Here is a 14371-nt window from a genome sequence, read left to right as displayed (position 1 = left end):
CAATCAATGATCACTTGGTTCTGGCTTCACTCGAACAGCCAAATACAATTAATGGGATAAAGGTTGCACAAAGGTAAAGGTATTTTAACGAAAGTATCATTAACACATAGGAAGTAAGGACATGTTAAAACACTGAATATCTACCTATCTTCTTATCGGGTTAAGGTCCATACCTCACACTCCGTAATCACAAACCATTAAACATAAAAGGTGAAATTCACAGAGACTTGAATCTTCTGTTTCCATCTCCTGAGGCCCATGCGTTTAGATTTGGGAAGAAGAATTCACTCCACGTTTTTAGATCTTTCAAAAATAACAATCCTCCATTAAGACACTTCTCTTGGATGGCGACTGTCCGATAACACTCGCCTCTCTGATAGATGTTTGGGCACACCTAATTGACTCATTAAGCATTTAACTCTTAGCCTAAAAAAAACTTAAGAACTCTGACAAGTATCCACCAGCCACATCAAATCCCAACAGAAGACCACCAATGAAGGGCTGACATTTGAGCCTGGACACTAGTGTACATCAATATTAAAGTACTATAATTCTAGCTCTTTGCATTACAATAAGCATGTGTGCACACCAAGCAAAAGACCCAGCAGGTTTACGCTTCATTGTCCAGTAGAGCAAAGAACAGTATTGTAATAGGTTAAAGATTATGCAAATGTTTTGTAATACTTACATTTCTGTAGAAGGGCAATGATCTGCGGCATCTGTAACAATAAAAAAACAAAACCCATTTCTAAAGTGTTTTACGTAATGTAATTAGGGAACATTTGTTAAACAAGTGTCTAATTCTATTGCATATGTTTAATGTGAAATTGAATATAATCTTTTATATTGAAGTGTACACTAGCAAGTCAGTACAACTTATTACATTTTCAGATAAGGCCTTACCATGACACGAAACTGCAAAGATAAGACTGACGAAGTGTATCACCTTTGTGAGTTCACAATGAGATTTCACACATCTGAATATACAGAAAATACAAATAATGGGGGCAAGGAATATTATCAAATGAAGGGGAATGATCAGTGGATTTTCTGTTGTAGAAAAGTAAGAGAAGAACTTTTTTTGCTACCCCACCACAATGTCACCCCTCTACACTAACGCCAGTGTCATTATTTACTTTTCCTTAAATCCCAGCAGACTAAGGGCATCTGTTTTGGCATGTGCCCAAATAAAGAGACCTTTATATTGAAGTATATTTCTATTTATTAAGAGAGCCCCCAGGTAGGTGCGCTCCCCGTCATGGTAAACTCTTAACTCCTGACATGCTCTCGAACCATGCTAGTTCGAGAACGGCGTCAGGATAACCACACCTTCTGCTCTCATTGGCACCAGTCACTGCTGGTTGCTACATACTGGACTGTGAATGTTGTGATGAATCCGATGGTGTCATCACTTCTCTCCCGGTGGTGACCTCTCCCAATGTGGGCAGGGAAAGGCAGCCCCTACCTGATCCTGACCCTAGGGGCGGTTATATAAGTGAGGATCACATGAGGGGGGAGGTGATATGTGAGGAATCTGAGGGCGTCCTCACTTCTTTCCCCAAAGTATTCTCCCCCCAGGTGACCTGGGAAAGGCCATCGCTTTTGGATACTGACCCTGTGGGTGGATATACGAGGGTGGATCACCTGGGAGGAGACGACTTGGTGAGTGGGGTTGAGGCACCCTTGAGTGATACATTGTATCCCCCCATTTCCCTTTCATCAGGAATCAGATGTCCCGCAGGCTTTTATGCAGTATTTACAATCCCTTCCCTATTGTGTTAGAAAACTATCTCCCAATATACACTGTTATAGCACGGAGACAAGGAACAGACCAAACTAAAAAAGAATTAATGTCTGTTCCTGAGTGAACACACAGAAACACCACTCTGATACTGGGGCGAGGAAGAGGGATGCCGAGTACCAAGACTGTTATCTAATAAACATGAATAACCTGCACCTAAGACCAAAGGGGTGGTATAGGAGGGCCTCTCAGGTGAGGCTAATGGAGACAATGGGAGAGAGAGTGGTAACTCATGTGGAATGCTTGCAGACAGAGGATGGTTCAAGAAGAAGGGAGATCGTGTGTCAGAGGCACTGTGAAGCTACAGAGTTTTTGCAGCGGAACAGACTGTGGCTGGCATTGTCCTAAGGTCTCCGGTGGCAGGGTCAGGCTGCTAACCTCCAGGATTCGAGAGGACTCACTCTCCAACAGCCCGATGTGTCAGAGACTTAGAAGAGGGGCCTGCCGAGCTGGGAGCAGCAGCCACGAGGAACCGACCAGCGTGGCAAAAGGCACATGAAAACAGCGTACCCGGTGAGCCAAGTGAGGGTGAGTGACTCTGGGATGTTGTGGTGTGAGCCATGTGCTGAAGGAAGGTCGGAACACTCGCAAATGAGGGAGCGGAGGCAGAGGCAATTGCCACTTCGGAAAGGTAAAACACAGATGCTGTATGCATACAATGTTGTGAAGGTTGATGAACCTTGAGAAAAGAGCGATTTAAGAATACCAAAGGGCTGCTGGAGGGCCAGAAAAGCATTAAAGTTGGAAGTGAAGGAGAAAGCCACAAACAAGGGTGCAAATTCCCAACAGGAGAGTGAACTGGGAATTTGCCATTATAATGTTTTGAACATGAATGAAAAGCATTTTGAATACCGAATAAAAGGAAAGTGATACTGTACTAAGTGAATGCCACATGCATGGAAAGCAGAGGGAAACGTTCCCTCGTACAAAGGAACTGTGAATCAGATAAACTGAAGAAAGCAAGCATTCCTAATGAATGATGAACTGTGAAGTGTTCAAGTTAAGGAAAAGCAAGCATTGGCTAAAGCCATAAGGAAAAGAGGAATTGTACAAGTTGTGGCAAACTATGAAAAGGTTGTGATACTTCAACAAGTAATGGTGAAGACTACCAGCATATAAGTCTGATACCACTGTTGAGCGGAAGCAGTGGTGGTGCAACTGTGGCAGAGAAGTCAATCAGGTGTCTCGGTTGACTGACCTGTAATTTGGGGACTGTGTGGTCTGAAAACTGTGCCTAGACCCGAATGCATCCCACTTAAAAGAAGCCAATTCAAACATTTCTAAGCTTATGGTTGAAGATACAGAAAAGCCTGTGCATTGTGAACATTAAGAGTTGTACTTTATGATTTTGATGAAAAAGCCAAGTCCCTGAAAGCTGGGAAGAATCTCAAGGAATTGTGTTATTGCGAAAACAGTGAGAGACTTGAAAGCTTGGGGAATGGAACCCCTTTTGATTGATATTAACCTATCTGGTATCCTAGGGAAAAGAGAGCCCTTTCCGAACAAGAGTTGGAAGAAGCTCTGAACTTTTGTTTGAACACTGACATCCCTACACAATTTGAAAGAAAAGATGTCAGGCAAGTATAGGTTTTGTACACAGACAGATATTTACTTTGGACTTCCTGACACAGACCATCCTTGGGTAGGAAAATGTCACCTTAGAATAGGGTAACGTAGGCCTTATTCCCCACCTCAACATGATTTTAATAAAGGTTTTGTTGTAATGTACTTGATGCACAGGAGTGTGTTGGAAATCTCATATTTGGTTGATCATCGGAAAGGGAGGAGATGTGTTGTAATGTACTTGATGCATATCTGTTAGCTGGCATGGAACACTATGACAGCTTGTGGAATGTTTGTATATGTGTCAATTCCATGACAGTCAGTTGAGCCTGGGTGATGGGACCCTTTGGTTCCCCACATAATAGCTTCCTGTAACTTGTAATAAAAGCTATGTTAATAAGCTACAAATGTGTACAGAAGTACCATTATTAAAGGTTTTGTAGCCCAAACTTTACTCTGTTGTCTGGGTCTACTTCCTGATGCCTTCCAGACAACCAATGAGACATTGTATCCTCCTTTCTTGTTTTGAGGATACTCCTGCCATTTCCCATGCCCTAATGTCACATGTTCATCCCTCCCCTCACCGACCCAAGAAAGGCACTGAAAATATCTTACCGGATTCTGCACACAAGACATCAAGGATTGACTTGCTCTTCAAGATTGCTAAGAACACCGTACCAAATTTCACATCCAAGTAATCACAAAGGCTTTTTTCTCCCCAAGATTGAAAATACTGTAACGAGGAAGATGAGCCGAGTAACGATCAATGGAGGCCAGGAGAGCAGGCTGTGCATTGTTACGGACACCTACCTGAAGCTGGGAAATGTAAACTGGTACAACAGCTGATGTGTACGATGTCTGGAGAATGCTACCTCTCTGTGCTGACCTGGGGCTGTAGTGGTGCCCATGGAGTGAAGTGGCTTTCTACCAAAAAAAGCAAACTGCAGGTGAATGTATGCGGTGAGAATGCCAGAAGCAGATGGAGAGCTTCTGGGCATTCGCTGGTACTAACAAGGCAGCCTCCAGCTAACTGAAGCCTGGAGAGAGACAGAACAGAGACACAGGAGCCACGAGAGGACATGAAGCTGGGAAGTAGAAGTGGCGAGAGAAAGCAGAATGCCGGAAGGCCGCCACTAGCTTGCAGCAGGATACCCGCCTTACGCCAGCCAAGCTGGTGGGTCCACCCAAGGGAAGCTGGGACCCCAGAGCGTATCGGCAAGCATGCAAAACCCAAATAAATGCAAATAAAGCAAATAAGAAAGAACAAGCAAGTGAAATGTTCTTAAAGCAGCATAATGGAATATACAGAAGAAACTGTCAAGTCTACAAGAGTGTGCAGTGCATAGAAGGGAAGTCCTGGCAGAAGATTATACCAGGTATATTACACCTATAGGAGAAACCCTGGCAGGATAGTACACAAGTGGAATTCAGAACAGGACATATAAGTCTGCAAGGGTGCATAGTACACAGATCAGGAAAGTCCTGGCAGAAGAGTATACCAAGCGGATTTAAGATGGAACCAAATAAACACAAGAGTCTATCAAGTTTGTGTGTGTATACCAGTCCTTTATTTTGCATATTTGCGGACTTTCGTGGAATGTCTCCACTTCCCAGATTAAATGAAGCATTTGAAAAACATCACAGCATTAAAGCTTACATGTTTTCTGTGCCCGTCTGTACCTGAAGCAAACATATATATATATATTTTCAATGAAAACCTTTTAAAGGGAAGTTATGGTTGCAAGTAAAACCGAAAACCCCCATAAATTCTCCAGTTATGATAAGCTAAGCATCCATAATTTGCGCCACCACCGTGCACTGCTAAGACAAACACCTAGGACATGTAAGATGGCATCACAAATGTCATTGATGACATCACAGATTAAATTAATTTTAATAAACAGTCCCTACAAGGGGTTGTGTTTATAACATTAAATTCAATAGATCTTTACATGACATAGCTCCAAGTCATCGCACAAGATAAAATCACATTAAATAGAAACCTTATCACATAAGTGACACGCACATGGCCCCTTGCCACTTTTGCCACACTGGGTGTGGGGTGAGGTTGCATCAGCTGCCCACGTCCCCATCCAGCCTTAGGCTTTTACATTTAGTTTAATTGTGGTGCTCCCGCAGCGATCTGCCCTGTTCACCCCCTTCCCAGCATGCTTCCCGATTTCCCTTCCTGCCCTCCCCTCCCACATCCCTGCCTGCAAGACCGTTGATTGGGACTTAAGGACTATTTAAGATTACCACAAAGGTCAGCCTCTGCCCGGGCGGGTAAGGGCCACAGGGCAAAGAGAAGCTCCTGGCAAAGTAGCTCCACTCCGTGTTTGCCAGTGTTGGCCTGGGAAGCCTGCCACTGTCAACCAACAGTGACTGATAAGGTAAGTGTGGTCTGCATAGGGAGTACAGCCATTACTGTACTCCAATAAAACCACACCACTCTTACTACCTACTAAGAAAGACCATTTATGTTAGTCAGCTTTATCTCAAATTTAGCCTAATTGCGTAAGGAAGACTCATCTTGCATTTAGCCCATCTGTGTTTGTCAGCCATATGTTGCATTTAGCCCAATTGTGTAAGGAAGCCATGTTTTGTATCTAGCCTAATCGAGTAGGGTAGCCTCATCTTGCTTTTGTTCCATTTGTTAGTCAGCCATATCTTGCATCTAGCCAAGTTGGGTAAGGTAGCCATAGCCTGCATCTACCGGAGCCTTGGCAGCCTTGCTAAGCCTCATTTGGCCAAATACACACAAGCATTGTAATCTTACTCCGAGACCTCAAACATTCTGGACTTCCATCCCAAGGGTGTCCCCACCACATCCGCATTGAGACCATCATAATGGTAAACGGCGCTATATAAAAGCCAAGTACAATACAATACAAGCACAACAGGAGATGGGCAGGAACAATACAGAGCAGCTTGTCTTGCTGGACCGCTCACATCTCCCCAGACTGAGGGGCTAGCAAAGGACAATCCCAGATATGTTCAACAATCGAGTTGTTACATGGACGAGCAACCCACACTTCAACAAGCAGACTGCTTTCAGAACTAGTCTAAAAGAGGTCCGCTTTCAACGCTGCAGAGTCTTCTGAAATCGGTCTGCTCATTGAAGAGCGAGTTTCTTGTGCGTGCGATAACTCAGCTTTAGAGAAGATCTGTACCCAGGCCCAGGGGCTAGCGCAGGACAATCCCAGCAAAATATGATCTGAAGCAGAGTTCTTGCATGGAGGAGCAGAGCAACCCTAATTTCAACAAGCAGACTGCTTTCAGAAGACTGCACGGGAGACTGAATACAGAAACAGGCAAACCCTCACATACTTGTTGCAGCTGTCCAAACTTTTATATATTTCCTGCAAATTTTGGTTAGGGTGAGTATTGTGATCAATCCAACTTCCATCATTTGCTCGGAATCACTGTAATGCAGGTTTGGGCATGCTTATGCTTGCTCTTTATTTTTATGCAAATTGTAAGTATTGGTTATATGAAGAGATATAGTGTTGCGTGACCTGGTCTGGAGCCACAAACGCCCACCCACCATCTAGACCCCACAGCCCCCACCCCTGCAAGGAGGAGAGGGTTCCCCAGTACATTTCCAGTGTTGTACACAAGTAAACAATAACATATTGCATTCCAACATGGTTTTCATGAAAGTACTGATTTAGTTACAAAATGGCCCAATTATTATATCATTTTTTAATATTTGTAAAAGCACCATGGTCCTCAGAGCACCAAAAGGGTGAAGAAGATAGAGCAAAAGAAGTTGTACAGAAAAAGGGGAGGACATCAACCAGAGTCAGAGACCTGGTACAAAGAGTCAGACAAAAACGCAAGTATACCTTTCATCACCTTTACTAGTAGTTTCAGGGGGTTGGAAAAAAACTCCTGTCTGGCCCTATAGCTAAAATGGGAGTAATCTCGACCATCAAATAAAAAGAAAACAGTCCTAGTCAATCTGAGTGAAATAATAAATGGTCTATGCCAACAAAACCTAACCTTGCACTCTTAGTATGCAAAAAGTGTAAAGGGAGGTGTAAAAGGAAAATTAGTGATGCTTAAGATATTTCACTTACCCACGTTTTACACACAGAATTTTATGGTCTCTGACAAGAACTAGTGAGTGACAATTCTTTGAGCAAGCCACACTTTGTGAACTGAGAACCACGAACTGTGAGAAACGTAAGAGACACATTCAACAGCCAGTTTATAGTTGACAGTTCAATGTGGCCACTTGGGTTCTAAAAACCAGATTCTGGGTCACTCCTTTTCTTTATAACCAGACTTCTCTCAGTCCCTCAGTCGGACTCAAGTTCCTCCTCATATATGTGGGGTTCCATTTCTACAGTCTCTTCTCACAGTTTCAAAAACAATTCTTCTTTCTCTAGTCGTAAGAATGTACTAGTTTCACAATTGCCTTCCTTCGCAATAAACAAAGTGCATCTTGGTTCCTGTATTCCTCAGGTCCTCAATTTTACAAGCACCTGCAGTCAGATGCGCGATTGTTCACATTCTACTTTACACAATCTGTTGCATGACAGGTCTCATACTGTCTTTTCTTTTTGGGTGATTTATTGGACTGCCAGTTCCATGATGCTTTTCATTGAGTTCCCGAGCTTAATTCACTTTCACAGTTACTTACTGTGCTCGGCAAATATATATTTACTTTTCTTTCTTCATTGAGTTCAACCAAATGTATTCTGTATTTCTTGTTGCCATATGCGGTTACTTTTATACAATACCAAGATACTCTCGAAGACTTCAAAACCGCGCAAATATTTCCCCTGGCATGTGACCACTTCAACTATCACTCTTAGTCTTTCGTTGTTCATTATATATCTTGGATTCTCAGACAGTTCAACACTGAGTTCCCTTGTGCCGTTCCACTTGACATAGACACAAAGTCTCATTTAACAATGATTCTCTCCCTCGTGGTTACACTCCAGCTAGCTTTCCAGCTTTCCCACTTACCAGCCAGAGTCGAGAGATGTCTGTTCTGTTCTATGGGTCTCGGTGCAGCTTCCCAGCAGGGTAAGGGCCACATCCTGTCCCTGAGAGACTCCCTGGTAGCTTCCTTGTTACGGAAAAACAAGCACACTTTGAAACTTGGGGGTGTGGGGTGGTCAGAGGCCTCCAAACTTTACCTCCTCCTTTCCCTCCCTTGCAGGATTAGCAGGGAGCTCGTGCTCCACACCACACCAGCAGCTCCACCAGTCAGTCCTGCTCTGTGCACCATGCCTCCCCTCTGTGTCTCGCTTTTTCCTCACAGTGTCAGCACTTGGGGATCTCCTGCTGGTCTCTGCCATGCAGCCTCGCTGTAACTGTGCTGTGCCTTGCTCACCAGCCTCCTCCCTTTATACACCTGCATCAGGTAAACAGGCTGGATTGTAGGTTCTCCGTGTATGATGGTTTGCTGCAGAGGAAACCTAGGGTAGTTAGATGGGAAAGGAGCATTATGGGAGATTTAGTGCCCCCTCTGAATTATGTTTGCATTGAGATTGAGGGACGGTTTTGTTTTCCCATGATGTTTCCCCTTTCGTTTCTCTACAGGAAAGTGCTGGGTGATGATGACTTCAGTGACAGTATCCCCAAAAAGTTGAGAGGATGTCGGGTAGGAGTGTGTGGGAAAAGGGGGATGCCATTTCTCCTCCGAGTGAGTTCCTTCCCCAAGAATCCCCTGCCCAGATTTTCCCTCACTCGTCCACCCCCAGGGTTTGGATCCAAGCACAGGTTGGGATAGCCCTCCCTTGGCCACCTGAACAAAGTAGCCCCGGGATCTACAAGTGAGAACACCCACAGGTTTCTCACATACCCTTCCCATAAAACCCTGGCTTTCGCCCAAGCATTAGCTAAAGGTTTCTCTGGGTTTAACCTTTGAAAGGATTCATGATTACCGGGTTCTCCCTGTATTTTATTCAAAGGGCAATACCTGGTGGGGTGGCCAATTTGTCTACAAGAGTAACACTGAGGGTCTACAGCTGGAAGAGTTTGCTTCTCTTGGATTGGCAAAGACGATGTTGCTGTCTGAGAATGGGTATAAGAACATTCTCAGAGAAGTCGTGGTTGTTTTTTGTTTTGCTTCACTAGGGAATGAACAGAGGTTGTTTACCCTTCCCTTAAGGATTTTAGTCCTCTATTAGTGGGAGATGATGGTTCTGATATGGTATAGTCAAACAGAGATTCCACCTCTTCCTCCATTTGTTCTTTCTTCCAATTTCTGGGACAGAATTCTATGTTATGGTCCCATTCTCCAAAGAAATAACACTGCTCTATTTGGGAGGATTCTGATTCGTCCAAGGAAGCTGCAGATATTACAGACAGATCCTCTTCTATTGTTCAGGTGGCTTTTCGGGATGGTGTTGTCCTCAATGGATTCCCATGGTCTCTCCTCTTCTGGGTTTTCCACACTCTCCTCCTTGTTAACCTCTCCAATGTTTGGGATGGGTTCACCACCCACATATTCAACTTCCCTTTTTGGTGAGGTCCTGAGCGACATTTGTAACGAAAAGGGTTGCTGTTATTTAGGCTCAGGATCACAGGTTTTTATATGGATTTCCAACTCCGGCCATAAGGGCTCTGGGTCTTTGAAAGATATGAGTGGATGGTCAAGCTGGGACTAATCAAGGATATCTATGTGGTCAATGGTACTCTTAGAAAGGGGTTCCCACATACTTAAAGCACATGGTTTCCCATGATCTCGCTCCTGTTTAACCCTATAGGAGTGAAAGAGAAATTAAGCAGACCAAGTCTCAGATAATCCCCACGGGAAAGGAGGGGTAGAATTTTTTATTCCTTTTTCCTGGGGGACACTACATAGATAGCTGAGTCGGCAGGAAAGTATATCTATAAATCCAGAGAGATTAAGTTCTTATCTCGCCCTGGTAAGAAATATTGTTGGGGACATTGAAGATGATATATGTTACCCTCCACCACTTTCCTTTCAGGACGAATTGCTTGAAGAGTTAGAGGATGAAAGGTAATTCCCATTTTATAGATGGAAAAAGGGGTCGGAGTAGATGGTCTTACTTCAAGGTAGAGGGAGTTGGAACTACCCTTAACAAGGCTGCACTTGCTTGGCTTCCATCCTGATCCTTTTGTAAGGTATTGTGTCTTAAGGGATACTGGTCTGTAAACTGCCGGGAGTCCCAACTTTTATCAGTTGAGCTGCATCCTACTCCTGACACCATATGTAAGACAGACATGGTACCATGAGTAAGACAGCAACACAAGTGTATACGTTTCAACACCTTTATTCATAGTTTCAGGGGGTTGGAAAATCATTTGTCTGGCCCTATAGCTAAATTGGAAGTAATCTCAAACATCAAAAACAAAGAAAACAGTCCTAGTCAGTCCAAACTAAATTGTAATGGCCTATTCTAACACAATCTAACCTTGCACACAAGTATACACAGTGTAAAAGGATGTGTAAAAGGAAAATTAGTGATGCTAAATCATATGTCAGAAAGGCTTCTTGTACTCTCCAAGATATTTCCCTTCCCCACGTTTTACGCACAGGGTTTTCGGGTCTCTGACAAGGACATGTGAGTGACAATTCTTTGAGCAGGCCACACTTTGGCTGTTGAATGTTTCTCTTACGTTTCTCAGTTCATAGTTCACGGTTAACAGTTCAATGAGGCCCCATGGGTTCTTCCTACGCAAGTCTGGGTCACCCCTTTTTTTTATAACCAGACTTCGCTCAGTCGGATCGAGTTCCTCTTCTTTCTCTATGGGGTTTCATTTCAAAGACCACAGCCTCGTCTCACAATTTCAACAACAATTCTTCTTGCACAAGTCGTAAGAATGTAATAGTTTCAAAATTGCCTTCCTTCTCAATAAACAAAGTGCACCTTGGTTCCTGTATTCCACAGGTCCTCAATTTTACAAGCGCCTGCAGTCAGACAAGCAATTGTTTGCTTGCTACTTTTCTTCAACCTTACACAATCTGTTGCACGCCAAGTCCCTCACTGTCTTTTCTCCTCGAGTGATTTAATGGACTGCAAATTCCATGATGCTTTTCATTGGGTTCACAGAACTTCAGCCGCTTACACTTTCACAGTTACTTTTCACTGTGCTTGGCAAATATATATTTACTTTGTTTCTTCATTTGTGTTCAACCACATTGATTCTGTATTTCTTGGTGCCAGATGGGGTTACTTTTAAACAATACAAAGAGACACTTGAAGACTTTCGAAATCGTGCCAATATTTCCCTTGGCACGTGACCACTTCAGCTATCGCTCTTAGTCTTTCGTTGTTAATTTATATATCTTGGATTCTCAGACAGTTCAACACTCCATTAGCTTGAGCCGTGCCACTTGACAGATACAAAGTCTCATTTAATAATGCTTCTCTCCCTCGCGGTTACACTCCAGCTGGCTTTCCAGATTTCCTGCTTACCGGACAGAGTCGAGAGATGTCCGTTCTGCTCTACAGATCTCAGAGCGGCTTCCCAGAAGGGTAAGGGCCTCCTCCTGTCCCTGAAAGACTCCCTGGTGGCTGCCTCATTACGGGAATATGAATGCAGTTTACAAATGAGGGTGGGGGGGGGAGGTCGGAGGCCTCCAAACTTTACCTCCACCTTTCCCTGCCTTGCAGACGTAGCAGGGATATCCTGCTCCACAACACGCCAGCATCTCCACCAGTCAGTCCTGGGCTTCACTGGGGTCTTGGTCCTCCTCTATGCACCACGGCTCCCCTCTGTGTCTCGCCTTTTCCTCACTGTCAGAGTGTCAGCACTCAGGGATACCCTGCTGGTCTCAGCCATGCAGCCTCCCTGTACCTGTGCTGTGCCTTGATCACCACCTCCTCGGAGTTTGAGCCTCCTCCCTTTATACACCTGCATCAGGTCAACAGACTGCAGGTGTGGAATTAGCGGTAAGATTGCATGACCTTTAATTAACTTATCTTTGTAAAAGGCCTATCGTTCCTCTGAAGGAAGCTTAGTCTTAAAGAGGCAGTGCGTTGGATTGTAGGTTGCCCGTGTACGATGGTGTACTACAGGGGAAACCTAGGGTAGTTAGATGGGTATGCAACATTATGGGGGATGTAGTGTCCCCTCTGAATTAGGTCTGTATTGAGATTGAGGGACGGTTTTGTTTTTGCTTCAGTTTATTTACGGGACATTTCCAGGGAAGGAGAGGACTTGGTGGCTGTATCCCAAAAAAGCTAATGGGATGTCGGTAGCGGTGTGTCCGAAAGGGGAGGGGGCGATACCATGGCTCGCCCAAGGGTGTTCCTTCCCCAGTCCACAAAGATCCCCTGCCCAGGTGATCCTCAATCGCTCGTCTGCCCGCAGGGACAGGGTACAAGTGCGATGGCCCTCCCCATGCCTCATGAACAAAGGATCCCCGGGGTCTACAAGTGAGAACACCCTCAGGTTTCTGACACAGGACAGAAAGCAGAGAGGGGTCTAACCAGGAGCCAGTGAAAGGTTCACACTACATCAGAGAAGGGCTGTTTTGGATTGTGCCGCTCATTATATGTTTCAAACATCTTGTAAAGCAGCATAAACCTAGAAAACGAATGTACTCATCAGCAACAAACAAAACATTTCCTCCTGAACTGAGTTCATACATGCCAGCAATATCAATTTCATTTGAAAGACATTTGAGCTAATCCTTGTCTTGACGTGCAGAATGCAAAGTAGAAAGAAAAGGACTCGAGTCTCCCAAATGGAATGGGTAATTGTTAGGCAGAATCATATGCAGTACCATTTGGGAACACCACACACAATTAAGACTACAAGTGTAAGTACAAATTCACCTTTGGTACAAGCCTGTACTACACAGTAAAGTGGTAGCGATGACTGAGCAGCAGACTTATCTCAAGAGTAAAGTGAGCAGTATTAACAGTTACAAAAAGGACAGCAATTACTATGGTTCAAACAAACACTGACTCATGGTTTCGGAGTAAAAGAATATCATTTCTTTACACATCAGTTGTAAAACAATTCACCAAGTAAAGCAGCAGAAAAAATCACACTCAATATATTACAAAACACCCGATGAATTCTGGACAAGTTAAGCTCAGAATGAAGTGTGAGCAAAATGGCCCTCTAGCAATTTAAAAGGGAGGGAAAGACAAGGTTATACAAAATTAAGCAGCACCAATGAGTAAGTAGGCAGGGCAATCTAGAAAAGGCATGCTACCATGAAATTCAAATCAATAGGCCTGGGCCAATGTAAATGGTACAGAGTCTTTGCAGAGGCTCACACAGTTCAGAGTAGTTTGCGGCTAAGTCTTTGCCAAGTGTTCAAAACGAAGTTGGTCAGAAGTAAAGTTATTTAAAGAGTAGAAAAGCACAAGCCCTCGATTGGTGAAAGATTTCAAACAATTTCACCGCGGTCAGACGTAACGAACAACCGGGTTAGAACAGTACCTTAAATGGAAAAGAAAGCTGTAGCTGAGACCGAAGTACCTGGCAGGTCCTGCAGGCTCACGGTTCCTGAAACGACTGTCGGACAGACACAAGGTAGAAAGACTGGAGGGTCCTGCACTGCCCAGGGAAGAAACCAGTAGCAGAGCAAAGCAATGAATAAAAGGTGTGCTCCTTAAAACCCAAACAGGGTCCGAGCCTCCTGGCTATCCGGTTCACTGCAGCGATGCACAGCAAATTCGACTAGGGGAGGGAGGCCTTGCTTGGTGTTTAGTGAACTGGTTGGTCCCACCAGCTCAAGGGAAGAAGATTCCTTGCAGATCTTCTCTGTCGTCGAAGTTTGTAGATTCTGACCCGCAGCAGGGCTTCACCGGGAGGTTCAGTCGTGGTCCTCTTCTTTCAGCTTCTCTTCGGTTCTCTCGATCCAGTGGCGACTCTGCCTTCCTAGTCCCAGAGACCAGCATTTTGTGCAGTTTTCCCCCATTCACACAGCCTGCTGTCACTCACACAGCAGGGTGGGTGTCCTGGCAGGACAGTCACCTAGCCAATCAAACGAGAGTGTGACTTGGGTTTCCAAGGGAACCCTGTGCAGGGGGCCTAAAACCCCTCCCTCACATTCTGTCCCCCCAG

At 44.5% G+C, this 14371-nt stretch overlaps 1 protein-coding gene across 3 annotated transcripts in view; it reads right to left on the bottom strand.

The window, feature by feature from the left end:
- Window positions 1-14371, bottom strand: part of FYB2 (FYN binding protein 2) — a 365509-nt gene that overhangs the window by 226551 nt on the left and 124587 nt on the right. For all 3 annotated transcript variants that reach the window (XM_069642109.1, XM_069642107.1, XM_069642108.1), the window contains exon 4: window positions 689-719. In XM_069642109.1, coding sequence (XP_069498210.1) covers window positions 689-719 — 31 coding nt within the window. The remainder of the gene's footprint in view (window positions 1-688; window positions 720-14371) is intronic.

This window comes from Ambystoma mexicanum, chromosome 1q, assembly GCF_040938575.1.
Source record: "Ambystoma mexicanum isolate Mex_15411 chromosome 1q, UKY_AmexF1_1, whole genome shotgun sequence".
Taxonomy (NCBI): domain Eukaryota; kingdom Metazoa; phylum Chordata; class Amphibia; order Caudata; family Ambystomatidae; genus Ambystoma; species Ambystoma mexicanum.
Note: the sequence above shows the minus strand (reverse complement) of the source record. Positions and strands in the feature narration are given on the sequence as shown.